Below are 26,166 nucleotides of genomic sequence, written 5' to 3'. Positions count from 1 at the left end.
TTTCCTGACACCACACTCCGAGGGCCCTCACCTCCTCCCTGTAGGCCGTCTCGTCGTTGTTGGTAATCAAGCCTACCACTGTTGTGTCGTCCGCAAACTTGATGATTGAGTTGGAGGCGTGCGTGGCCACGCAGTCGTGGGTGAACAGGGAGTACAGGAGAGGGCTCAGAACGCACCCTTGTGGGGCCCCAGTGTTGAGGATCAGCGGGGAGGAGATGTTGTTGCCTACCCTCACCACCTGGGGGCGGCCCGTCAGGAAGTCCAGTACCCAGTTGCACAGGGCGGGGTCGAGAGCCAGGGTCTCGAGCTTGATGACGAGCTTGGAGGGTACTATGGTGTTGAATGCCGAGCTGTAGTCGATGAACAGCATTCTCACATAGGTATTCCTCTTGTCCAGATGGGTTAGGGCAGTGTGCAGTGTGGTTGAGATTGCATCGTCTGTGGACCTATTTGGGCGGTAAGCAAATTGGAGTGGGTCAAGGGTGTCAGGTAGGGTGGAGGTGATATGGTCCTTGACTAGTCTCTCAAAGCACTTCATGATGACAGATGTGAGTGCTACGGGGCAGTAGTCGTTTAGCTCAGTTACCTTAGCTTTCTTGGGAACAGGAACAATGGTGGCCCTCTTGAAGCATGTGGGAACAGCAGACTGGTATAGGGATTGGTTGAATATGTCCGTAAACACACCGGCCAGCTGGTCTGCGCATGCTCTGAGGGCGCGGCTGGGGATGCCGTCTGGGCCTGCAGCCTTGCGAGGGTTAACACGTTTAAATGTCTTACTCACTTCGGCTGCAGTGAAGGAGAGACCGCATGTTTTCGTTGCAGGCCGTGTCAGTGGCACTGTATTGTCCTCAAAGCGGGCAAAAAAGTTGTTTAGTCTGCCTGGGAGCAAGACATCCTGGTCCGTGACTGGGCTGGGTTTCTTCCTGTAGTCCGTGATTGACTGTAGACCCTGCCACATGCCTCTTGTGTCTGAGCCGTTGAATTGAGATTCTACTTTGTCTCTGTACTGGCGCTTAGCTTGTTTGATAGCCTTGCGGAGGGAATAGCTGCACTGTTTGTATTCAGTCATGTTACCAGACACCTTGCCCTGATTAAAAGCAGTGGTTCGCGCCTTCAGTTCCACACGAATGCTGCCATCAATCCACGGTTTCTGGTTGGGGAATGTTTTAATCGTTGCTATGGGAACGACATCTTCAACGCACGTTCTAATGAACTCGCACACCGAATCAGTAGGATCCAGTCTGGATATTGAATGGTCAAGATACAATGGCAGATAACAGACTGCGTGTATGTACATGGAACATTAGAGGGAGCCATAACCCCATTAAAAGGAAGAAAGTACTGTCTTTTTTGAAAAAAGAAAATATTGATATTGCCCTGTTGCAAGAAACTCATTTGGATGATAAGGAGCACCTGAAATTACAACAAGGGGGGTTTGGTCAAGTGTTTTTCTCATCATTTACATCCAGAAGTAGAGGTGTAGCAATTCTGGTGAAAAAGAACTTACCACTTAAAGTCTTGAATTGTGTGAAAGATAAATTTGGTCGCTTTGTTATAAATAATGGTACTTTACAAGGGCAGAACATTTCCATAATGAATATTTACTTCCCCCCTGATTTCCTCACTAAGGCATTTCTAGACTTTTCAGAATTAAACTCGGACACTGCAGTGGTTGGAGGAGATTTTAACTGCTTGTTGAACCCCCTTATTGATAAGTTTCCCAGCGGTATACCTTCACTCTCTCCTCAAGCTAAGTCACTTAAAGTTATTTGTGATGATCTGGGGTATGCGGATGTCTGGAGAGCTTTTAATTCCTCCAACAGAGTTCACTTTTTTCTCTGCACCTCATGGATGTCAGACTAGAATAGATTTTTTTTTATGCCCAGGACGTCTTTGCAGTCTGTTTTATCCGCTAGGATAGGAAGCATAGTCATATCTGATCATGCTGAGGTGATCCTGGACATAAAACTCAATGGGGCATTCAATCGGTCAAGACACTGGAGGTTGAACACAACCATTCTTAAAGACCATACATTCACATCATATTTTATTACAGAGTTTAAAGCATTTTTCTCTATTAACTCTCAATCAACAGATAACCCCTCGCTCCTTTGGGAGACCTGTAAAGTGTATGCCAGGGGTCTGATTATGTCATACACAGCTATTAAGAGACGGAAAAAGCAGGAAAAGCAAAAAATGTTAGAGGGTGAATTAGGAACTAAAGAGAAGGACTACATTAAAACGCCCACTCCTGCCCTATTAAAGGAAATATCAGTCATTAGATCAACGTTAGACTCTCTCCTAACACAGGACGCTGAAAAGAAAATGAGATTTGTCAGGCAAAAGCTATATGAACATGGCGATAAGCCAGGAAAGTACTTGGCATACCTAGCTAAAAAGAGGGCTGACTCTCAGTCAATTGCTACTATTACTGATTCTGATGGTAATCATTTATATGAAAATAAATTGATAAGTGACTCATTTAAGAAATTTTATACAAACCTTTATGCCTCAGAACTGCCAAAGGATGCACCCAAATTAATGGAGAACTTATTTTGTAAGATTGAGCTCCCTACTATCTCCGAAGAGCAGAGGTCCCTCCTTAATGCCCCTATTACCAAGGAAGAGATAATGTTCGCAATTAAGAATCTGCAAAATGGTCAGGCCCCAGGACCAGACGGGTTTTGTAGGGAGTTCTATAAAGAGTTCCATGGCCTGATCCTTGAGCCATTGCGTGATATGTTTAACCACTCATTTTCAAATGACCAACTCCCTCAAACGCTGAGAGAAGCCAACATTTCACTTATTCTCAAAAAGGGAAAATATCCAGAGTCTTGTTCCTCGTACAGACCAATTTCCCTTCTGAATGTGGATAGAAAATTGCTTTCTAAAATTCTAGCCACAAGATTAGAGGACTCACTGCCACTAAGGAGACCAAACTGGCTTCATTAGGGGCCGTAAGTCATGCAACAAAGTCAGGCGGCTTCTTAATGTAATTCAAGCCTACCAACAAAGTGCTGTGGATGGTCTTGTGCTCTCCCTAGATGCTGAGAAAGCATTTGATCATGTGGAGTGGTCTTACCTATTATTTGCTCTAAATAAATTTGGTCTGGGGGACAACTTTATAAAATGGGTGAAAGTTTTATATGATGATCCTCAGGCTGCTGTCCTTACTAATGGGCTAAGGTCATATAGCTTCTCTATACACAGAGGTACCAGACAGGGCTGTCCTTTATCCCCCCTCCTCTTTGCACTCGTTATGGAATCACTGGCCGAGGCCATCAGGGTAACGCCTGCTATACAGGGGCTGCTCATTGGTGATGTTCACCATAAAATAAGCTTGTATGCTGATGATGTCCTGATATTCATCTCTAGTCCTGAGACTTCAATTACATCTCTTATTAATATTATTGAATTATTCAGCGAATTCTCAGGCTACAAGATTAACCTTACTAAGTCAGAGGCTATGCCACTTGGTAGCCTACACTCTGTACCTAATACTTCTCCCCCTTCCCTTTTAAATGGTCTCCCTCAGGTTTCATGTATCTGGGTATATTTGTAACTCCTAAATTCCAGCTAATTCTTTTTTTATTTTACCTTTATTTAACCAGGTAGGCAAGTTGAGAACAAGTTCTCATTTACAATTGCGACCTGGCCAAGATAAAGCAAAGCAGTTCGACAGATACAACGACACAGAGTTACACATGGAGTAAAACAAACATACAGTCAATAATACAGTATAAACAAGTCTATATACAATGTGAGCAAATGAGGTGAGAAGGGAGGTAAAGGCAAAAAAGGCCATGGTGGCAAAGTAAATACAATATAGCAAGTAAAACACTGGAATGGTAGTTTTGCAATGGAAGAATGTGCAAAGTAGAAATAAAAATAATGGGGTGCAAAGGAGCAAAATTAATTAATTAATTAAATACAGTTGGGAAAGAGGTAGTTGTTTGGGCTAAATTATAGGTGGGCTATGTACAGGTGCAGTAATCTGTGAGCTGCTCTGACAGTTGGTGCTTAAAGCTAGTGAGGGAGATAAGTGTTTCCAGTTTCAGAGATTTTTGTAGTTTGTTCCAGTCATTGGCAGCAGAGAACTGGAAGGAGAGGCGCCCAAAGAAAGAATTGGTTTTGGGGGTGACTAGAGAGATATACCTGCTGGAGCGTGTGCTACAGGTGGGAGATGCTATGGTGACCAGCGAGCTGAGATAAGGGGGGACTTTACCTAGCAGGGTCTTGTAGATGACATGGAGCCAGTGGGTTTGGCGACGAGTATGAAGCGAGGGCCAGCCAACGAGAGCGTACAGGTCGCAATGGTGGGTAGTATATGGGGCTTTGGTGACAAAACGGATTGCACTGTGATAGACTGCATCCAATTTGTTGAGTAGGGTATTGGAGGCTATTTTGTAAATGACATCGCCAAAGTCGAGGATTGGTAGGATGGTCAGTTTTACAAGGGCATGTTTGGCAGCATGAGTGAAGGATGCTTTGTTGCGAAATAGGAAGCCAATTCTAGATTTAACTTTCGATTGGAGATGTTTGATATGGGTCTGGAAGGAGAGTTTACAGTCTAACCAGACACCTAAGTATTTGTAGTTGTCCACGTATTCTAAGTCAGAGCCGTCTAGAGTAGTGATGTTGGACAGGCAGGTAGGTGCAGGTAGCGATCGGTTGAAGAGCATGCATTTAGTTTTACTTGTATTTAAGAGCAATTGGAGGCCACGGAAGGAGAGTTGTATGGCATTGAAGCTTGCCTGGAGGGTTGTTAACACAGTGTCCAAAGAAGGGCCGGAAGTATACAGAATGGTGTCGTCTGCGTAGAGGTGGATCAGAGACTCACCAGCAGCAAGAGCAACCTCATTGATGTATCCAGAGAAGAGAGTCGGTCCAAGAATTGAACCCTGTGTCACCCCCATAGAGACTGCCAGAGGTCCGGACAGCAGACCCTCCGATTTGACACACTGAACTCTATCAGAGAAGTAGTTGGTGAACCAGGCGAGGCAATCATTTGAGAAACCAAGGCTGTCGAGTCTGCCGATGAGGTTGTGGTGATTGACAGAGTCGAAAGCCTTGGCCAGATCAATGAATACGGCTGCACAGTAATGTTTCTTATCGATGGCGGTTAAGATATCGTTTAGGACCTTGAGTATGGCTGAGGTGCACCCATGACCAGCTCTGAAACCAGATTGCATAGCAGAGAAGGTATGGTGAGATTCGAAATGGTCGGTAATCTGTTTGTTGACTTGGCTTTCGAAGACCTTAGAAAGGCATGGTAGGATAGATATAGGTCTGTAGCAGTTTGGGTCAAGAGTGTCCCCCCCTTTGAAGAGGGGGATGACCGCAGCTGCTTTCCAATCTTTGGGAATCTCAGACGACACGAAAGAGAGGTTGAACAGGCTAGTAATAGGGGTGGCACAATTTCGGCAGATAATTTTAGAAAGAAAGGGTCCAGATTGTCTAGCCCGGCTGATTTGTAGGGGTCCAGATTTTGCAGCTCTTTCAGAACATCAGCTGAATGGATTTGGGAGAAGGAGAAATGGGGAAGGCTTGGGCGAGTTGCTGTTGGGGGTGCAGTGCTGTTGACCGGGGTAGAAGTAGCCAGGTGGAAAGCATGGCCAGCTGTAGAAAATTGCTTATTGAAATTCTCAATTATGGTGGATTTATCAGTGGTGACAGTGTTTCCTATCTTCAGTGCAGTGGGCAGCTGGGAGGAGGTGTTCTTATTCTCCATGGACTTTACAGTGTCCCAGAACTTTTTTGAGTTAGTGTTGCAGGAAGCAAATTTCTGCTTGAAAAAGCTAGCCTTGGCTTTTCTAACTGCCTGTGTATAATGGTTTCTAGCTTCCCTGAACAGCTGCATATCACGGGGGCTGTTCGATGCTAATGCAGAACGCCATAGGATGTTTTTGTGTTGGTTAAGGGCAGTCAGGTCTGGGGAGAACCAGGGGCTATATCTGTTCCTGGTTATACATTTCTTGAATGGGGCATGTTTATTTAAGATGGTTAGGAAGGCATTTAAAAAAAATATCCGGGCATCCTCTACTGACAGGATGAGATCAATATCCTTCCAGGATACCCCGGCCAGGTCGATTAGAAAGGCCTGCTCGCTGAAGTGTTTCAGGGAGCGTTTTACAGTGATGAGTGGAGGTCGTTTGACCGCTGACCCATTACGGATGCAGGCAATGAGGCAGTTTAGTTTATTTAGTTTATTTTTTATTTTTACAGGGACAGTGCACATTAATCAACGTTTCAGTAAAAGTGCCGGTTTTAGCCAGCCGGCTAATTTTCAACCGCAGTCCCTGGGCAGGTTATGTGACAATGATGATGGCTATTGGGCTTCCTATCAAGCACTTTGAGAGCCTGTTTGTAGACAGACTGAATAGGTTTTAATGTTGTACAGCAAGCTTGGGCCCAACTAGTCAAGCAGTATGTTAAGTGGGGGAGTATCATAGATTTGAAGTACAGTTTTGCTACCTCTGTAGTCAAACAATTTTGTATAAATCGGAAATTAGCTAGGTTGAATTTGGTTATTTGAATTACCTTTTTCACGTGCTTTTTAAAAGAGAGGTTGGAATCAAGTATGATGCCAAGGTACTTAAAATCGGATACCACCTGGAGCTTCTCCCCTGACACATAGACATCTGGCTCAGTAGCATCTGTTGCCCTCTTTGTGAAGAACATGCAAACAGTTTTTTTCACATTGAGATGCAACCACGAGTCACTGAGCCACTTTGTAACCTGGACCATTACAGTAGTGAGTTCTTGTGCAGCTTGTTGTTTGCTCTTTGCATGCACATATATCACTGTATCATCTGCATACATTTGAACTTCAGACCCAGTACAGACAGAAGGCAGATCATTAATGTACAGGCTGAACAGGAGGGGCCCCAGTATTGACCCTTGGGGCACGCCCACATCATAGCTACGAGTGGGCGACAGCCCATTGCTCACTCTGACACACTGAGTTCTGCCTTCAAGGTATGATTTCATCCATCTCAAGGCATCAGGGGAAAAGTTGAACTTGGACAATTTTGTGATGAGAATCTCATGGTTAACAGTATCAAAAGCTTTCCTTAGGTCCAGAAACACAGCCCCAACAGCACCCCCTTTGTCCATCTTGGACTTCACATTTTCCAGAAGAAAGCAGTTGGCCGTTTCTGTGGAGTGTTTCGCTCTGAAGCCAAACTGCATGGAGTGTAATGTGAAGGGGCTGTTGTTGAGGTGGGCAATCAGTTGTTCTGCTACACACTTTTCAACAACCTTTGACACCACAGGTAGTATACTAATGGGCCTGTAGTTACTCACGTTAGCAGGGTTGCCTGATTTAAAGATGGCCGTTATTATGGCCAACTTCCATACCCTTGGAAACACACCGAGACCAATAGATGTGTTGGTGACCTTAGTAATGGGGCCAATGAGTGACTCTTTGTAGTTTTTAAGAAAGGTAGAGTCCATCCCAAACACATCTTTGGCTTTAGAGTTCTTTAGTGAGCTAATCACCTTGTTCACCTTTGACTCAGAAACCTCCCTTATGATGAAGACAGGTTGAGTGTCATTCACTAGCACTGAGCCCAAGAAACCAGTGGAGGGGTTCTGTGTCAGTACCCTGACAGAGTCAATAAAGTAGGAATTGAAGGCTATTGCTATTTCGACTGCATCCTGTGTTAGATTGTTATTCACCATGATTTCTAGTCTTTTTGCAGCGTTACTATGGTCTTTCCCTGTTAACTTTTTTAGATTCTCCCATATCAATTTAGAATTTCCCTTTGCTTCACCAATTATGTTAATAAAAAAGTTTGCCTTGGCCTGTCTGATTTATTTCATCACCTTATTTCTCAACATGGTAAACCTACGTCTGTCATGCTCTAATTTAGATTTTAGGGCTATTTTTAGAGCATAATCTCGTTCTTTCATCAATTTCCAGATTTCTCCATTTAGCCAAGGAAGAGTGCTCTTTTGGCCAGGTTTGGATTAGATTTTCTTTAGGAAGCCATTTATTGTAGTCTGGATTGTGGATAGAAAAACCTGACTATCAGCTTCCACGTCTGTATAGGACAAGAGATCATTCCAGTTTATTCCCTTAATTGCTTTTTCAAAATAGTTTAATTCACTCTTAGGTATTCTGAGTTCATCCGGCTTTCTAACAGTAGAGAGGTTAAACCTCTATAAGTGTCAGATTATGATCAGACAGCCCAGTAACCATATTGAATGATTTAGTCACTCTCTCTGGTTTATTACTGAACACCAAATCAATCTGTGTTTTAGAGCAACGAGTCACCCTGGTTGGCCCTTTAACTAGCTGTGTAAGGTCAAAGGTATTAGTGATCCGTTTGAGGGTTTTCCTACAACACTTGTCTTCATAATTAATGTTAAAATCTCCCATTAAGATGACCTCTTTCCCAAAATCACATTCACTAAGCATGGTATTAAACTGATCAAATAACACACTTTTGGTGGAAGGTGGCCTATACATTCCAATGAGGGTAAAAGACATTTGGTGAGACAGTGTAACGTTCAGGCCGATACATTCTAGTTCATTATCACATGACCACTCAATTTGTTTACATCGGATATGTTCTTTAATGTAAATCATCACACCCCCTCCTCTTCCTTCAATCCCGTCTCTCCTGAAAACATTGTAGCCAGGCACAATCAAAGCAGCATATGGAGAGTGTTTATGGAGCCATGTCTCTGAGAGGCAGAGAAAGTCAAGGTTGGAGTCTGTGAGTAGATGTTGAATTTGATCACTTTTTGGAATGACACTACGAATGTTCAAGTGCCCCCCTAGTGGTCCCTTGGGTTTAGCTCGTGGGTCCCAGATGACTCGAGAGTGATTGACACATTGAAAAAAGTTAAATTTTCGGTGTTTTCTGACGGCTGGGTTTAGGCCGTTTTGATTAGGGGCAGTTCGGTAGCGCAATTAACAATCCCTCTCGCCTGCACTGGATGCGGGGAACTAATTAAAATAGCTTGCGTACCAGAAGCAGAGTCAGGGATCACATATAGCGACTCTGGTATGTTTGAAGAGTCAAAATCTATCCTGGAGCCGGGTGAGTCGAGAGAAACCATAGGACCATAGCACTCACCCACCTCCACAGCGGCGACGACCAGTGGACACCGCTCTCCACTCCGGTGAGTATCACTGGCTCGTGATATTGGGCCCAGGATTGAGTTGTACATCCCCGGAGAGCAGGAGGGTAGTGAACAGGTAGTTTAACAGTTTCCGATAAATGTTGGACTTGTGTTTGTTACGCCTAAGCGGTTCAGTAGAATAAGGAGCGAGGTAGACTTGGCCATTATTCAGAACATTATTCTCCGGTAGTAGACTGATTGTGTCATCCCAGAAAGGACGCACTGAGATTATCAGTAGAGCAGCTACATAACTGACAATCATGGCAGAGTACTGGAGATAAAACACATAATTGCGCTTTAACTCTTTGCATGAGTTACTTAGCTGGGATCGGCGTACACCTGATGGTTTAGATAAAATTACAGCATTCGAATGAGAAGCGGCACCTGCCGCACCACCCTGTCTTCCGTCCGCCATCTTGATCTCCATTTTGCGTAAAAAGAGGGAACAGAATGGGGGAGAACACAAGACACAGTGATCGCTGAGATCTTGGTTGAAGACAGCAGAGGTGTATTTAGAGGGGAAGTTGGTTAGGATGATATCTATGAGGGTGCCTGTGTTTAAGGCTTTGGGGAGGTACCTGGTAGGTTCATTGATCATTTGTGTGAGATTGAGGGCATCAAGTTTAGATTGTAGGATGGCTGGGGTGTTAAGCATGTTCCAGTTTAGGTCGCCTAGCAGCACGAGCTCTGAAGATAGATGGGGGGCAATCAGTTCAAATATGGTGTCCAGAGCACAGCTGGGGGCAGAGGGTGGTCTATAGCAGGCGGCAACGGTGAGAGACTTGTTTTTAGAGAGGTGGATTTTTAAAAGTAGAAGTTCAAATTGTTTGGGTACAGACCTTGATAGTAGGACAGAACTCTGCAGGCTATCTTTGCAGTAGATTGCAACACCGCCCCCTTTGGCAGTTCTATCTTGTCTGAAAATGTTGTAGTTTGGAAATAAAATTTCTGAATTGTTGGTGGTCTTCCTAAGCCAGGATTCAGACACAGCTAGAACATCCGGGTTGGCAGAGTGTGCTAAAGCAGTGAATAGAACAAACTTAGGGAGGAGGCTTCTAATGTTAACATGCATGAAACCAAGGCTATTACGGTTACAGAAGTCGTCAAAAGAGAGCGCCTGGGGAATAGGAGTGGAGCTAGGCACTGCAGGGCCTGGATTCACCTCTACATCGCCAGAGGAACATAGGAGGAGTAGAATAAGGGTGCGGCTAAAAGCAATAAGAATTGGTCGTCTAGAAGGAGGTTTCTGGGGGCGATAAAATAGCATCAAGGTATAATATACAGACAAAGGTATGGTAGGATGTGAATACAGTGGAGGTAAACCTAGGTATTGAGTGATGAAGAGAGAGATATTGTCTCTAGAAACATCATTGAAACCAGGAGATGTCATTGCATGTGTGGGTGGTGGAACTAATAGGTTGGATAAGGTAATGTACAAAGCCAATTTTGTTCCCTTGTTTGATACAATAAGACAGGATCTGGAGCGCTGGAACTCTCCCCCGATTTCTTGGTTGGGTAGAATATCCCTCTTGAAAATGAACACTTTACCTAGACTACTTTACCCAATCCAAATTATCCCAGTATTACTCTCCAATAAGGTAATAAAGGATGTAAATGGATGGCTAAGTTCCTTTATATGGAGTAAACGCAAGCCAAGACTTAAGATGGCAATATTGCAGCTGCCAAGTTCTATGGGCGGCTTGGACCTGCCCAATATCAGGTTCTATCAATGGTGTGCCCAACTTTGTTATATTTCTGACTGGATCACAAATTATGACTCCTCTATTTGGTTAGACATTGAGACTTCTCTTTCAAAATACCCCTTACAGGATCTTTTATTTTTCAGAAGTTTCAAGTCTGTAGAAGATCACTGCAATAATCCTGTTACACTTAACACACTCAAAGTATGAAGGTCAGTTCAACGCTTCCTGGAAAGGTCCAAACTAACCTCTGCTCTTACCCCAATTCTTAACAACCCAGATTTCAGTCCAGGATTGCTGGATGCTGGCTTTAACTTATGGCTTAATAAGGGCATTCGCAGGCTAAATGACTTATTTGCTGATAAGATTTTGTTGTCATTTGAGCAGATGGTCGAGAAATATCGACTCCCAAAGCAGGACTTTTTCCGCTTCCTACAAGTAAGACATTATATTCTGAAGAGCACCACCTTAATTGGTAACCCTGATGTGTCTGTCATTGAAAGAATGCTTTTTTTCCCACAAAGGAAAATGTCTGTAAGTCTGTTTTATGATACTTTAAGGTCCTTTTCTGCTGTCAACACACAGAGGGTGAAACAAGTGTGGGAGAATGAATTGTCTGTTACTATTGACGAAGAGATGTGGGAGGACATTTGGAGATATGCAAAAACAATATCTATATGTAACCGTACTAGAGCAATCCAATTAAGAATAATACACAGATTGCATATATCCCCAAATCGCAGAAATGCTTTTAGCCCCGCTTCCTCTTCCCCTTCCCCTCAGTGACTTAAATGCAAAACTGATACAGGCACCCTAACACATTGTTTATGGTCATGTACCAAAATACAAAGATACTGATCTGGTGTTCTGCAAGAAATTGAAAAGATCCTAGGGGTTGATCTAGAATTGGACCCAGTTTCTTTACTGTTGGGTCTCCCTAGTAGGCATGTTACTTCTGTCGGTAAAAGGAGGCTTTACAACATCCTTACCTTCGCAGCGAGGAAAAACATCCTTTTAGAGTGGATTAGTGATAAGGTTCCTTCTATTAAAGATTGGCATAAGATACTATTTGAATGGGTGCCTCTGGAATATCTGACATGTACATTGCATTCTAAAACAGACCAGTTCTGCAAAGTATGGGAACCTTATCTAAATTACCTAGAACCTGAGGTATCAGCTATTATGCTGCAAGGATTCTCTTAGAATTGGCGGGGATCTATGTATTTCAGAACTACACTGTACGTTCCATGTGTGGAACCTAACCTCTTGGTTTAAACTGAGCTTTTTTGTTTAATTTCTGTTCGTAAGTTTGTTTAAAATGTATGTATTGAGAGACTCTGATGGTGATGGGGTGAGAGAAGCACCGAGCGGGAAGAGGAAAATGGTGTACGTATGTATGGGTGTGTATGTGTGTGTGTGCGTGCGCGTATGTGTGTGTATATGTATGTATGTATGTGTATATATATGCACGTAGATATGCGTATGTATGTGTATATGTATGTATGTATGTATGTGTATATATATGCACGTAGATATGTGTAAGTGGGTGTATATGTATGTATGTATGTATGTGTATATATATGCACGTAGATATGTGTAAGTGGGTGTATATGTATGTGTGTATGTATGTGTATATATATGCACGTAGATATGTGTAAGTGGGTGTATATGTATGTGTGTATGTATGTGTATATATATGCACGTAGATATGTGTAAGTGGGTGTATATGTATGTGTGTATGTATGTGTATATATGCACGTAGATATGTGTAAGTGGGTGTATATGTATGTGTGTATGTATGTGTATATATATGCACGTAGATATGTGTAAGTGGGTGTATATGTATGTGTGTATGTATGTGTATATATATGCACGTAGATATGTGTAAGTGGGTGCTCTTTTTCTTGTTTTTGTTCTGTGTGCTGTCTCTGTTGTTGTGTCTCTTAATATGGGTGAAAATTGTGAAATTCCAATAAAAATACTGTTACAAAAAAAAACTACCTCCATATTGCTAGAGCAATAGTTTAAGGAATTGAAGGAAGGAAATCACAAGTCGTTTTCCTTTCTCTATAAGTTCTGGTTCTCTTCTAAGCCTTCCTGCACTGCTGGCTCAACGCATTTGCTGGTATGTTACGGTTTGCTGTCCAGATGTTGTACAAGGTACACTGGCAGACACCTTTACTCGATCATATTACTCATTTACTCCATCACTGACCAGATCTGCAGGACACTAGTGCCAGTGCTCACTACACTGCCTCAATGACACATCAGCAGACATGGACGGACAGAATTATCTGAATTTGGATACTTTATATAGTTTAGCTGGCCATCTTCTTTACTGTTCTTTTTTATACAGATTTTGCTTCACAGGATTGGTGGAACTCGACACCCTTTGACAATTACTACCACACCTGGAACGTGGTGGTTAATGACTGGCTGTATTACTATGTATATTGTGAATTCCTAAGGGTGAGTGTTGCGTTATTGTTGCACTTTGCATTAATGTTACTCTGTTTTTATAATATTTAGGAAATATCCCTCCCATTGTTTTGTAACTCTAACCGTAAACAAGTAAACCAGTTGACCAACTTTGATAAACTGAAATTGATCTAATTTTCTCCACGCCGATTCTTAGGATTCTTTCCCCACTCCACCACCACCTGACAGATGTCAAAGAAGACATTTCTGGCTGCAGGCATGAATGAATGTTTTGTCAGATGTGAAGCCTTATGCACATGATCAGATTAATTTAATGCTAATAAAGAATGCATATTTATTCAAAAGCAAAATTGAAAGTGATTCTATACAAATCAGTAATTCATTCCACACCTGAGCTTGAATTGGTGGAAACTGTTGTTGCAGCTGGATGTTAAAATCTACCGTAAAGGCCTGATTGGTGGAATGCTGCAGAGATTGCTGTCATTCTGGAAGGTTCTCCCATTTCCACAGAGGAACTCTGAAGCTCTGTCAGAGTGAACATCGGGTTCTTGGTCACCTCCCTGACCAAGGCCTTTTCCCCCTGATTGCTCAGTTTGGCCGGGCAGTCAGCTCCAGGAAGAGTCTTCGTGGTTCCAAACTTCTTCCATTTTAGAATGATGGAGCTGTTGTGTTCTTGGAGACCTTCAATGCTCAGATATTTTTTGGTACCCTTCCCCAGATCTGTGCCTCACCACAATCACGTCCCGGAGCTACACGGACAATTCCTTCGACCTCATGGCTTGGTTTTTGCTTTGACAGGCACTGTCAACTGTGGGACCTTATATAGATAGGTGTGTGCCTTTCCAAATCATATCCCAAAAATATAAAAAATTACATATCCAATCAATTGAATTTACCACAGGTGGACTCCAATCAAGTTGAAGAAACATTTCACGAGTGATCATTGGAAACAGTATGCACCTGAGCTCAATTTCGAGTCTCATAGCAAAGGATCTGAATACTTATGTAAATAAGGTATTTCTGTTTTTATTTTTAATACTTTTGCAAAAATGTATAAAAAAACGGTTTTGCTTTGTCATTATGGGGTATTGTGTGCAGATTGATGACGAAATTGAATTATTTCGTTAATTTTAGAATAAGGCTGTAACGTAAAAAAAAATGGAAAAAGTCACGGGGTACGAACACTACGAATCAAATGTTTATTTTTCTCTCGGGCATTTAAGATTTTGGAGATTTACATTTGTAATCTCATCCAGCAGATGGCGCTGAAATGTAAAATGTCAAAATTCCCACACTGACAATACATTGTCAATTGATAATCCCAAATGATCCATAATTTTCCATTTTACTCAGTAGATAAGTAATTATCGAAACTGAACCGCTTACAATTGTGTGTTATCTGAGAAAAATGTACATTGATATGTATCCTATTGAGAGATTTTATTGCAAGGCTACTTCAGCCTGGCTGTAATTTCAAATGGGGGACATTTCTGTGCTGTTTACTACAAATTACTATTTGTTTTACTATTTCAGTCTTTTTCAAATTTATTTGAGACAACCTTTGAGCTCGCTCGTGATGTCTTCTGATCATTTAGAACATTACTTTTTGTTTTACTCCAGAGTGAAACTTTTGTTCAGATATCTCTATATATTTTTTTTACAGAGATTGACATTCCTCTATTTTTCTTGAGATCAATTTATGGAGTTATGGTGTTTAAAACATTTCTGTGAAAATGGGTGTTCTGAGATATGCTTGATGTTATTACCATTACAGTGCATTAGGTATTGTTTGTCAGGTGGTGCCCGCTTCAAAACTAAGCTATGAATCTTTGAGAAAGAGTCTATTTTTGGTCTTTGTCACAAAATCCTGGGTTAGAATTGTGACTTCTGTATTTTTCATTTCAAAAGTTTATGAAGCATAAACTGTGAAGCATAAACTGTGTCATGTCAGGGGTGATGGCATAAACACAGTATTGTCTGTCGCTGCCAAAAGAAAATAGCCATAGGCTGTCTTTTTAAATGTGTTTTTTTATGGGATAAATAGCTATAACACAAATAACAGTATATCAATGTTATGACAATATTTCAATAATTTATGTTAAACGTTGAACAATATACATTTCGTTTTTCCAGAGGTCTTATTTCACACATACAAGTTATGAACAATGCAATCATGCTGGGTGCCATGGTAATAGTTGGTCCAGGGAATCTCATTCTCCAATAAGGTGGAGGATCAATGATGTATATAATCATTGGTTGGGCCTCGGGCTGTCCGTCATCTAGTGGCTCTGAGGTCCTTGTAACGTTTGGGACTTGTAATGGATCAATGTGACCTGGGGAGTGTGGTGAAATCCTCTTCCTAAATAGTAAACTCTATTCTGCGGTAAAGATGGCGGCTGCAGAAGGGGCGCGCAGTGCCTGGAGCACGGCGAAACAACCCTGAAGGGTCCATATTTCGCAGAAACTCGGACGTGGGGGACTGAACATTCCTGCCTCGAGATCCCACGGACCGTTGGTAGAGAGTTTCAGTGACTTTTGCTTTATTGTTTGTGACAAGGTGGGTGGGTTTCACCGATACTAGCTATCGAGCTAACGTTAGCGAGATAAGCTAGCTAGCTAGGACGTCGGGTGGATAAAAGGGTGTCGAGGAAGACTATTCGGAACAGGCCGCTCCACAGTTGGGGGATGTGAACCAGGAGTGTGCAGGATTGGCTAGCTTCGTCCCGAACTTCTTTACACCGAACTGCGGGGATGGGACAACAGGTAGGCCGCGTCGGTGAGGGGGCTTCAACAGGACTCCAACCGCCACCACCGCAACAACACCCGGGCAAGGGGAACAGGGGAAGTGCAGGGAGGAGACCCCGGGAAGTCAGCAGTACCGGAACGGCACCAGGCAGGGTTGCTGCCGTTAACGTGCCGGACCCAGCAATTAATATATTCACCCAGCATTCAGGTAGGAAAAGACACATAGTATTATAAAATTGTTTATTTTATCAACTGGTATGTCAAGTAATAACGGCAGCTAGTTAGTCAAACTGGTTTATTTAGCGGGTGTTTGCTAGCTAGTTAGCTAACGTGCTAACTAGTTCACTGCTAGTCAACTCGGTGCCTGACTACTACATCGTAGCGGAAATACAAGAACTTGCTATCATCAGTGACAGCTCTAGGTGTACCGTTAATCAGCTTGTGTTTGCTAGTTTTCTTGATTTCTAGGTTAGTGTAGCTAGTCAGTGCTACTACGAACGTGGATTGTGTTTCGTTATTCTGAGACAACAGAGAGGGATGGGGCGAAAACACGTTTCGGTACTGCACAGCTGCAAGGAACAAAAAGGACCGTTCACGTCTATGGCGACCTGGACTCCGAGATGCTTGTTAAACGATGATCTCTGCCACCCGGGATGCAGTGGCAATTCCACTCCATTAACTCACTATGGCAGCCACAACAATGCCACATTTCAGCCTGGAGTGATTTTCAAGTATGGTCTTTTACAACATAGCCCACTCAACAGAAAATTGATGTGCAAAGTAACTTTGAATTATGTTTGTGTAACAAACTATAATCCAACATATTCCTTGAGGATACTCTATTTCATAGATTGTAATTTAGGTACTAAAATACTCACTGTGCTCAACCTTGTGATGTAGTAGTAGTGCCCCAGTGGCAAACTCACATTGGTGTTCAAGGAGGGTCAAACTGGATTGATATACAGTACCAGTCAAAAGTTTGGACATACTGATTCTAGCGTCTTGATTCATTTGTACTATTTTCTACATTGGAGAACAATAGTGAAGGCATCAAAACTATGAAATAACAGACATGGAATCATGTAACCCAAAAAGTTTTTTAAAAATCCGAATATATTTTAGATTATTCAAAGTAGCCACCATTTGCCTTGACAGCTTTGCACACTCTTGGCATTCTCTAAACCAGCTTCACCTGGAATGCTTTTCCAACAGTCTTGAAGGAGTTTCCACATATGCAGAGCACTTGTTGGCTGCTTTTCCTTCACTCAGCGGTCTAACTCATCCCAAAACATCTCAAATGGGTTGAGGTCAGGTGATTGTGGAGGCCAGGTCATCTGATGCAGCACTCCGTCACTCTCCTTGGGCAAATAGCCCTTACACAGCCTGAAGGTGTGTTGGGTCATTGTCCTGTTGAAAAACAAATGATAGTCCCACTAAGCGCAAACCAGATGGGATGGTGTTTCGCTTTGCAGCAATTCGACCATGAAGGCCAGATTCACGCAGTCTCCTCTGAACAGTTCATGTTGAGATGTGCCTGTTAATTGAACTCTGAAGCATTTATTTGGGCAGGGGTAACGGGTACAGCTGTTAACTGAAATGCATTCCAGGTGACTACCTCATGAAGCTGGTTGAGAGAATGCCAAGAGTGTGCAAAGCTGTCATCAAGGCAAAGGGTGGCTACTTTTGAAGATTCTCAAATATAAAATTATATTTTGATTTGTTTAAATACTTTTTTGGTGACTACATGATTCCATATGTTATTTCGTAGTTTTGATTTCTTCACTATTATTCTACAATGTAGAAAATATAAAAATAAAACCCGTGAATTAATAGTCTGGTACTGTACGTACAGTCATTATGCCTCTATCTAGGCCTGCAATGTGTCAATGGCACTCAGGATTTAGTCAAGGCTATCAGTAAGGATCTTCATATGGTGAAACTATTATTACATTTAGTCAGCGAAGTCCTGCTTTGAGCTACTGTAGAAGTAATTGCCGTTATGTATATGTTATCGAGTTCTGTAAGACCATTTAGGGATGCATTGTTACAGAAGTTGAGAATGTTATTATTCTGTGTCTGACGAAGACACTGTATATCCATCCACAATTGCAACAACTATCCAGTCTCTACTGCTTCCGTTGAGCTTTGCTTTACCCAAGGGAAGGTCAGTCAGTCTTGCATGGAATCAGATGTGATGGGAATGGCGAGAGTGTAAGGCTCGTCTAGTAGTTGTTTTTTCAGCTCTCTACACAGGGGCAAAGCGAGACCTGTCACATCTCCACAATGAACCTCTTCAGCTGGAAACGCAAACCTGCAAAGTGCACACTGTCTGTACTTTCAAATGTCCAAGTGTCCTTTTTATAACTGGATGCATAGCCAAGTGTCTAAAGGCTATTACCTTGTAAACCCTCACAATATAATGAAGTATGAAAGCATTTGTCTGTGCAACTCTCTCCTTGACCGAGCAGGAGCAATTCTAATTTAAGCCTAGGCTATATGATGCAGTTCTATCCTTGTAGTGCTACTGTTGGGTAAAAGTATTGTCTTGTGAAACCATTGGGCCATGGAAGTAAAGTCGGCACTATCTGTCGAACATGGTTTTGTCTATTCATAGGATTTGATCCCTTCACATCTGGCTGAGTTATGTCACCATGGCTGATTCTAAGGAAGTTATTATTTTGCAACAAAGCCCATTTCCTCCTTTTCTTTAGTCCGCAAGATGATTTGGCGGTTCTTCCTGGGTAATTCCACGGTGATGCTTAGACTCCAGATTTTATTTTACTTTAAAATGTAAGACAAACTGTCTTTCTGTGCTGTCATTATGTTAGCAATCTTTGCATTTCCACTGTTCTTCTAGTAAGTTACCACAGAGAACGTAACAAACACATTAAGTACTCCTTGTGCATAGAGTTGTAAACTTTGTATTCATTCTGCATCATTCTGGTATTGTGGAATTGCCCTCCTTTTAGCCATTTTGGCGTTGTTAGTGTTGAACAGTTAGTCCTTTTGTATGGTTTGTCAGTTGTAAAAGGCCTAGGCCAATTGTTTCCCCAAATGAAAGTACAATGACATCATGTTGCGTTTGATACCGTGGCTACTTGAGATGGAAACCTCAATCTGTGACCCTTTTGAGGTTTGTGTGTAGTACGTGTACATGTATTTTTGCCTGAAGGAAGTGATTCACTGTGGGGACGGACACAAGTTCTTCTGAATCAATAGCCTCTGCATCTCCCGTTCCCCCACAGGCAAGTTGACTCAGCTTGTCCCTGTTGGCCCACAATGCCATTTTGGTATTTCTTTATTATTTATTCATTGTCTCCGGCCCTTACAAGAAGTTTTTTTGCAGCGTTATGAAAACCAAAGCCTACGTTGCAATTTGAAGCTGAAGGTAATGGTATCTTTGTGATAGGGCAATATGAAGCTCAAGAAGGCTTGCATTCCCCCTAACCACATGACTTTAGAGTGCTCACTCAGCGTAATGCTCTTCTGATCAAGTGAACTTTTATGGCACTTGTGTGTAATATGGCTTCATATTTGGCTTTGCTTTGTGCTCTCACTCTTTTGCAGAATTCACAGAAGTGATGATTTGGCTATCAAGCCCATAAACCGTTCAGCAGGTCCAGGTCGAGAGCAGGTTTCATATACTTGATTTGCAAATGGGCCACGTACAGTGCATTTGGGAAGTATTCAGACCTCTTGACCTTTTCCACATTTTATTACTTCCAGCCTTATTCTAAAATGGATTTAGTCGTTCCCCCCCCCCCCCCCCCCCCCCCCCCCATCAATCTACACACAATACCCTGTAATGACAAAGCGAAAACGGGTTTTTTGAATTTTATTTACATAAGTATTCAGACCCTTTGCTATGAGACTTGAATTAGATCTCCAGTGCATCCTGTTTCCATTGATCATGCTACAACTTGATTGGAGTCCACCTGTGGTATATTCAATTGATTAGACATGATTTGGAAAGGCACACACCTGTCTATGTAAGGTCCCACAGTTGTCAGAGCAAAAATCAAGCCACGAGGTCAAAGGAATTGCCTGTAGAGCTCCGAGACAGGATTGTTTTGAGGCACAGATCTAGGGAATGGTACCAAAACATTTCTGCAGCATTGAAGATCCCCAAGAACACAGTGACCTCCATCATTCTTAAATGGAAGATGTTTGGAACCACCAAGACCCTTCCTACAGCTGGCCGCCCGGCCAAACTGCGCATTCGGGGGAGAAGAGCCTTGGTCAGGGAGGTGACCAAGAACCCTTTGGTCACTCTGACAGAGCTCCAGAGTTCCTCTGTGGAGATGGTTTCCCTTCTGGAAGGTTATCCCATCTCTGCATCACTCCACCAATCAGGCCTTTATGGTAGAGTGGCCAGACTGAAGCCACTCCTCACTAAAAAGCATGTGACAGCCCGCTTGGATTTTGCCAAAGGGCACCTAAAGGACTCGGACCATGAGAAACAAAATTTTGTGGTCTGATGAAACCAAGATTGAACTCTTTTTGTTTTTGGCCTGAATACCAAGCCTCACTTCTGGATGAAACCTGGCACCATCCCTACGGTGAAGCATGGTGGTGGCAGCCGCATGCTGTGGGGATGTTTTTCAGTGGCAGGGACTGGGAGACTAGTCAGGATCGAGGGAAGATGAACAGAGCAAAGTACAAAGATCCTTGATGAAAACCTTCTCCAGAGCGCTCAGGACCTCCGACTGGGGGCGAAGGGTCACCTTCCAACAGGACAGTGACCCCAGGCACACAGCCAAGACAAAGCAGGAGTGGCTTCGAGACATGTCTCTGAATGTACTTGAGTGGCCCAGCCAGAGCCCAGACTTGAATCCGATCGAACATCTCTGGAGAGGCCTGGAAATAGCTGTGCAGTGACACTCCCGATCCAGAGCTACAGAGGATCTGCAGAGAATAGGAGAAACTCCCCAAATACAGGTGTGCCAAGCTTCTAGCATCATACCCAAGAAGACTCAACGCTGTATTCGCTGCCAAAGGTGCTTCAACAAAGTACCGAGTCAAGGGTTTGAATAGTTTTGTAAAAGTAATATTTCAGCCTAAAAAATTATACATTTGCAAATTCCAAAAACATGTTTTCGGCTTTGACATTTTGTGACATATTGTGTGTAAGGGGGGGGGGGGCAATTCAATCCATTTGTAAATAAAGCTGTAATTGTAACAAAACGTGGAGAAAGCCAAGGGGTCTGAATACTTTGCGAATGCACTGTATTTAACAACATTTGCCCATGCCCATGGCCCCTGATACATTTAAGCTGATTTGCATTAGGGATCAAATTGGATTAGTCAAATCCACTTTTCTATATCCGCAAAGGCCCCAACAACCGAAATAAGTCACACCGTACTGAAAATAGAGTTTTGGAGGCGGCTGTGAGATTTTAACTAATTTAAACTTAATGTAATAATGTATCTTGTTGACTTTCAGTTTAATAATGAACTAGGTATCCCCCTTTCCCCTTTATTTAACTAGGCAAGTTAAGAACAAATTCGCATTTTCAATGATGGCCTAGGAACCGTTGGTTAAGTGCTTTGTTCAGGGGCAGAACGACAGATTTTGACTGAATCCCTGAGCTGACACAATCTTGCAACCTTTCGGTTACTAGTCCAACGCTCTAACCACTAGGCTATCCGCCTCCCCCTTTATCCGCCCCCTACCTTGCATGTCACCCAGAGTTGCATCCTTCAGCCACTAGAAGGAGCTCGGTCTCATAATTTTCAGTCCTATAGATGTAGGACAGTTGTGTTAATTTGCATGTTTAAGAGGGTGTGTATGCTTTTGCATTCAATAAAGCATATTGATTATGGCAGTGGGGTGTGTGTGAATATTCTGGGTCGGTTGCTTCATGAATTATTCATCCATCCTCTCTCTCTCCATGTGCTTGACTGGTGAAAGCACAAGGCTGGAGACAAAAGGCAGCATTTTAATCCTGGCTATTTTTGACTGCATTAACAATGCCCAGACCCTGTCCTTCCCAGTATATCTCATTCTGCTCTCATTAAACACGGGATTAAGCAAAGGAAGTGATTTGAGTCTACTCATTGCTGCTGCGCTTGCAGATGCTGACGAAACCTCCCACGTGCGCTCTGATACTCACACACCTACCGGTATATCATGTTACTGAGTTTGTTTACACTATAGAATGGCAAGTTATTTACTGTCTCTTCACTCCCTTGTGAAACTTAGAAAAGGTTCAGATATAACATGCTGTACAGGGTGGGAAATGAACTTTTTGGTCCATTAGCTACTGTAACAGGTAGATACAGAAATCTACCAGCCACTCAGATTTTTTACCAGCCAAAATATATTTTTGGCATTATTACACCATAAATCACAAGTAAATGATGAGCATGCCTTGTAATATATAAAAAAAAAAAAAATGTATTACGAGTAAGAAGTAATTTAGCATATTGCTCAATGCTTTCATTTTTGTCACTGAAGTCTTTAAACCATGTTAAAATAAATTATTTGAAACAAAAGTGAAACAGTTCTACAACTTGAACGTCAAGAATCAACAAAGTACCTGCCCTGCCACAAAATGCTGAGTGATACGGCTTATTTATTATTATTAGTTCAGGACTCTAACGCTGACATTTTTTACGAGGAGTACATAAGTTATTTAGTAGCACACAAATACATTTAGGAGCACAATTCAATTTTTTGAGTCTTGTCATGATAAGAAATTACAGTAAATTACTAAGGTTTTTGGACTGTTCTATGCTCAGTCAAGCACAATGTACCTCTGAATATTTGAGTCATTAGGTGAAACAAAAATGTTCAGCTGCCCCTTTAAGAGGTGGGCCATTACTGTAGTAACAGAACTCCTTGTCTGTCAGAGATGGTCATCTCTGTCTGCGCTACCAGCAGACAGTTGCAGTAAACTCTTAACTAATATTGAAAAACAACCTAGCATGTGAACAAAACTATGTAACTCTCCAAGAAACATGAGGACAAAGTTGCACTTTGGTAGCCTTTCTGGTCAATTCAACCAACTTCTACATTTTGACCTTTGGATAGTTTTTTGGGTCGGGGCCGCGGGTGCAACACCACTGCTTATAGCTAACTAAGTTAAGTATAACTAAAAATACATTTAATATGTGTCAAATTATATCCAGCTCAGGGCCACAGCAATGCATTTGGTTTGCTAAGTGGCTAGATGTCAAGATCAAGCTTCTTGGTTACAGCAGAGACATTCAATCCCCTCCTGAATCAAGTTCACTGTTGCCTAAATTGTTTTGTGCGTCCAAAAAAACGCTTGGACGGTATGAAAATCTGGATACCGCCCAACCTTACCGCCAATGCCAAAATCTACCCGCATTTGGTGTTTGTTCAAGTGTTAATTTCCCACCCTGATTGCTGTTTAGTGTTGATTGGGTTTCAGGACTTGGCCTGTGTTGTGGCTGACTGCTCTGTCAGTGCTTATCCAGAGATCCAGGCATATGACTTGGACCCTTCTACCTCAGCAACTCTTGAGTCTTTCCACCGTCACACTCATCCAAGACTCTGTTCTCTCTGTGCCCAAAGCTCAGCTCAAATACTTCATCTTCATTCCCCCTCTACTCGTCTGCTTTATCTTTCTCTCTCTCGTTCTCTCTCTTTGTATCATCTTAGTGGAGTTGAAATTGAGCACTGCTTTTTCCCGGTATAATCCTCTGTCTTCCCTCTTCTTCCCCTCCGGTTTAATCACACACCAGAGTCAGCATTAATCTGGCACTTCGTGGCGCTGCCAGGGTCGTCTCTATGCTCTGTGTTGAGCAGTGGGAGTGAGACCAAGGAGCTCAGCCACAGAGAGGGCCCATTTCTCTCTCAATGGACTGCGATCATTTGCCCCATTCAAAGAGAATGTTGCGAGTCACAGAGTGGCTAACTCAGATGCTATCAAAAGCCTTTTTGATACTGTGCCTTGTCCTTGTGCTGGGCAGATTGGGTGACCAAACCCTGCATATGGAAGCAATGGGAATGTAATCTCAGAGAGCTATGTGTACCGTCACAGGAAGTCTGTGTAATCCTCTACAGCCAGGCCTGAATCCTCATGGTCATTCCAGCAGTCGCTCAGTTAACCTCTCTGGCATATGTCAGACGCTAGCGTCCCACCCCACCAACAGCCAGTGAAAGTGCAGGGTGCCAAATTCAAAACAACAAAAATCTCATAATTAAAATTCCTCAAGCATACAAGTATTTTACACCATTTTAAAGATACAATTCTCATTAATCCAGCCACAGTGTCTGATTTCAAAAATGCTTTCCAGCGAAAGCACCATAAACGATTGATAGGTCACCACCAAGTCACAGAAAAACACAGCCATTTTTTCCAGCCAAAGAGGAGTCACAAAAAGCACAAATATAGATAGAATTAATCACAAATCTTTGATCTTCATTAGATGACACTCATAGGACTTCATGTTACACAATACATGTATGTTTTGTTCGATAAAGTGCATATTTATATTAAAAAAATCTCTTTACATTGGCGCGTTACGTTCAGTAGTTCTAAAACATGCGGCGATTGTGCAGAGCGCCACATCTATTTACAGAAATACTCATTATAAATGTTGATAAATACAACTGTTATACATGGAATTAGAGATATACTTCTCCTTAATGCAACAGCTGTGTCGGATTTAAAAAAAACTTTACGGAAAAAGCATAATCTGAGAACGGCACTCAGAGCCCAATCCAGCCAAAGAAATATCCGCCATGTTGGAGTCAACAGGAGTTAGAAATAACACTATACATATTCACTTGCCTTTGATCTTCATCAGAAGGCACTCACAGGAATCCCAGTTCGACAATAAATGACTGATTTGTTACAAAGTCCATAATTTCTGTCCAAAAAGACACTTTGTTAGCGTGTTCAGCCCAGTAATCCATCTTCATGAGACGCGAGCACTTCGTCCAGACAAACCTAAAGTTCACTTACAGGTCGTAGAAACTTGTGAAACGATGTATGGAATCAATCTTTAGGATGTTTTTAACATAAATCATCAAGGTTCCAACCGGAGCATTCCTGTGTTTGAAGAAAAACACTGGAACGAGAGCTAACTCTGTCGGGAGCGCCCGTCACGAGCCTGAGACACTCTGCCAGACCACTGACTCATTCAGCTCCCATTCCCCCCTCCTTTATAGCAGAAGCCTGAAAGAAGTTTCTAAAGACTGTTGACATCTAGTGTAAGCCGTAGGAAGTGCAACTAGACTACATATATATATTGTCTATTCGGATTTGAAAAACTACAAACCTCAGATTTCCCACTTCCTGGTTGGATTTTTCTCAAGTTTTCACCTGCCATATGAGTTCTGTTATATTCATAGACATCATTCAAACAGTTTTAGAAACTTCAGGGTGTTTTCTGTCCAATACTACTAATAATATGCATATATTAGCATCTGGGACAGAGTAGCAGGCATTTCACTCTGGGCACCTTATTCATCCAAGCAACTCAATACTGCCCCCCTGTCACCAAGAAGTTAGGCTGCCTGTCCTCTCTCCTACAGTTGCAGTTATGGGATTCATTCTAGTTAGGCAACGCTACACTAACTGTGGAGAAATATAACAAATGGCTAATGGAAGACCAGCGGCTTCTGTACACTGCTGTACAATTTCCGTAATATCATGTGGTCTATTGAAATTGATGTTATATTCTCTGCCGCAGGTACCGCTTGTTCCTGTCAGGCTAATTTGTCTGGACTGTGATGCATTATCTGCATACCATTTTTCTTTCTAACTGATGTAATCATCTCTAGGCTTGCAACTCTACACCACACAGAATGCTCTCTCTGGTCCCTCCACAACAGTGCCATGGTGAAAACCTCACCACACTGTTGTGTCAACCTCATTAAGACTAGAAATCTCAGATTCAACACTTACTTGTAGATAAACTCCTTATCTCAACACGGACATGTTTTTGCAAGTAAGTGTGGATAATGAAGTATGGCCAATTGTTGTCTGGGAATAATAACCTTAATGGCGCAGGCGTTCCGCTAGCGACCCACCTCGATATCATTCGGTGAAATTGCAGAGCGCGAAATTCAAATGACCGAAATAGTCATATTTAACATTCATGAAAATACAAGTGTCATACATCAAAATGAAGCTCAACTTCTTGTTAATCCAGCTGCTGTGTCAGATTTCAAAAA

The 26,166-nt window shown here is 42.4% G+C and overlaps 1 protein-coding gene across 1 annotated transcript in view; it reads left to right on the top strand.

The window, feature by feature from the left end:
* The first annotated feature begins 15,528 nt into the window (after nucleotides 1–15,528).
* The window catches only part of LOC109897949 (tyrosine-protein kinase ABL2), a 42,058-nt gene continuing 31,420 nt past the window's right edge, over nucleotides 15,529–26,166 (top strand). Inside the window, exon 1 of the mRNA XM_020492631.2 lies at nucleotides 15,529–16,224. Within this exon, the coding sequence (XP_020348220.1) occupies nucleotides 16,023–16,224 (202 nt within the window). The 5' untranslated portion in view covers nucleotides 15,529–16,022. The remainder of the gene's footprint in view (nucleotides 16,225–26,166) is intronic.

This window comes from Oncorhynchus kisutch, linkage group LG10 (assembly GCF_002021735.2).
Source record: "Oncorhynchus kisutch isolate 150728-3 linkage group LG10, Okis_V2, whole genome shotgun sequence".
In the NCBI taxonomy this organism is placed as follows: domain Eukaryota; kingdom Metazoa; phylum Chordata; class Actinopteri; order Salmoniformes; family Salmonidae; genus Oncorhynchus; species Oncorhynchus kisutch.
Note: the sequence above shows the minus strand (reverse complement) of the source record. Positions and strands in the feature narration are given on the sequence as shown.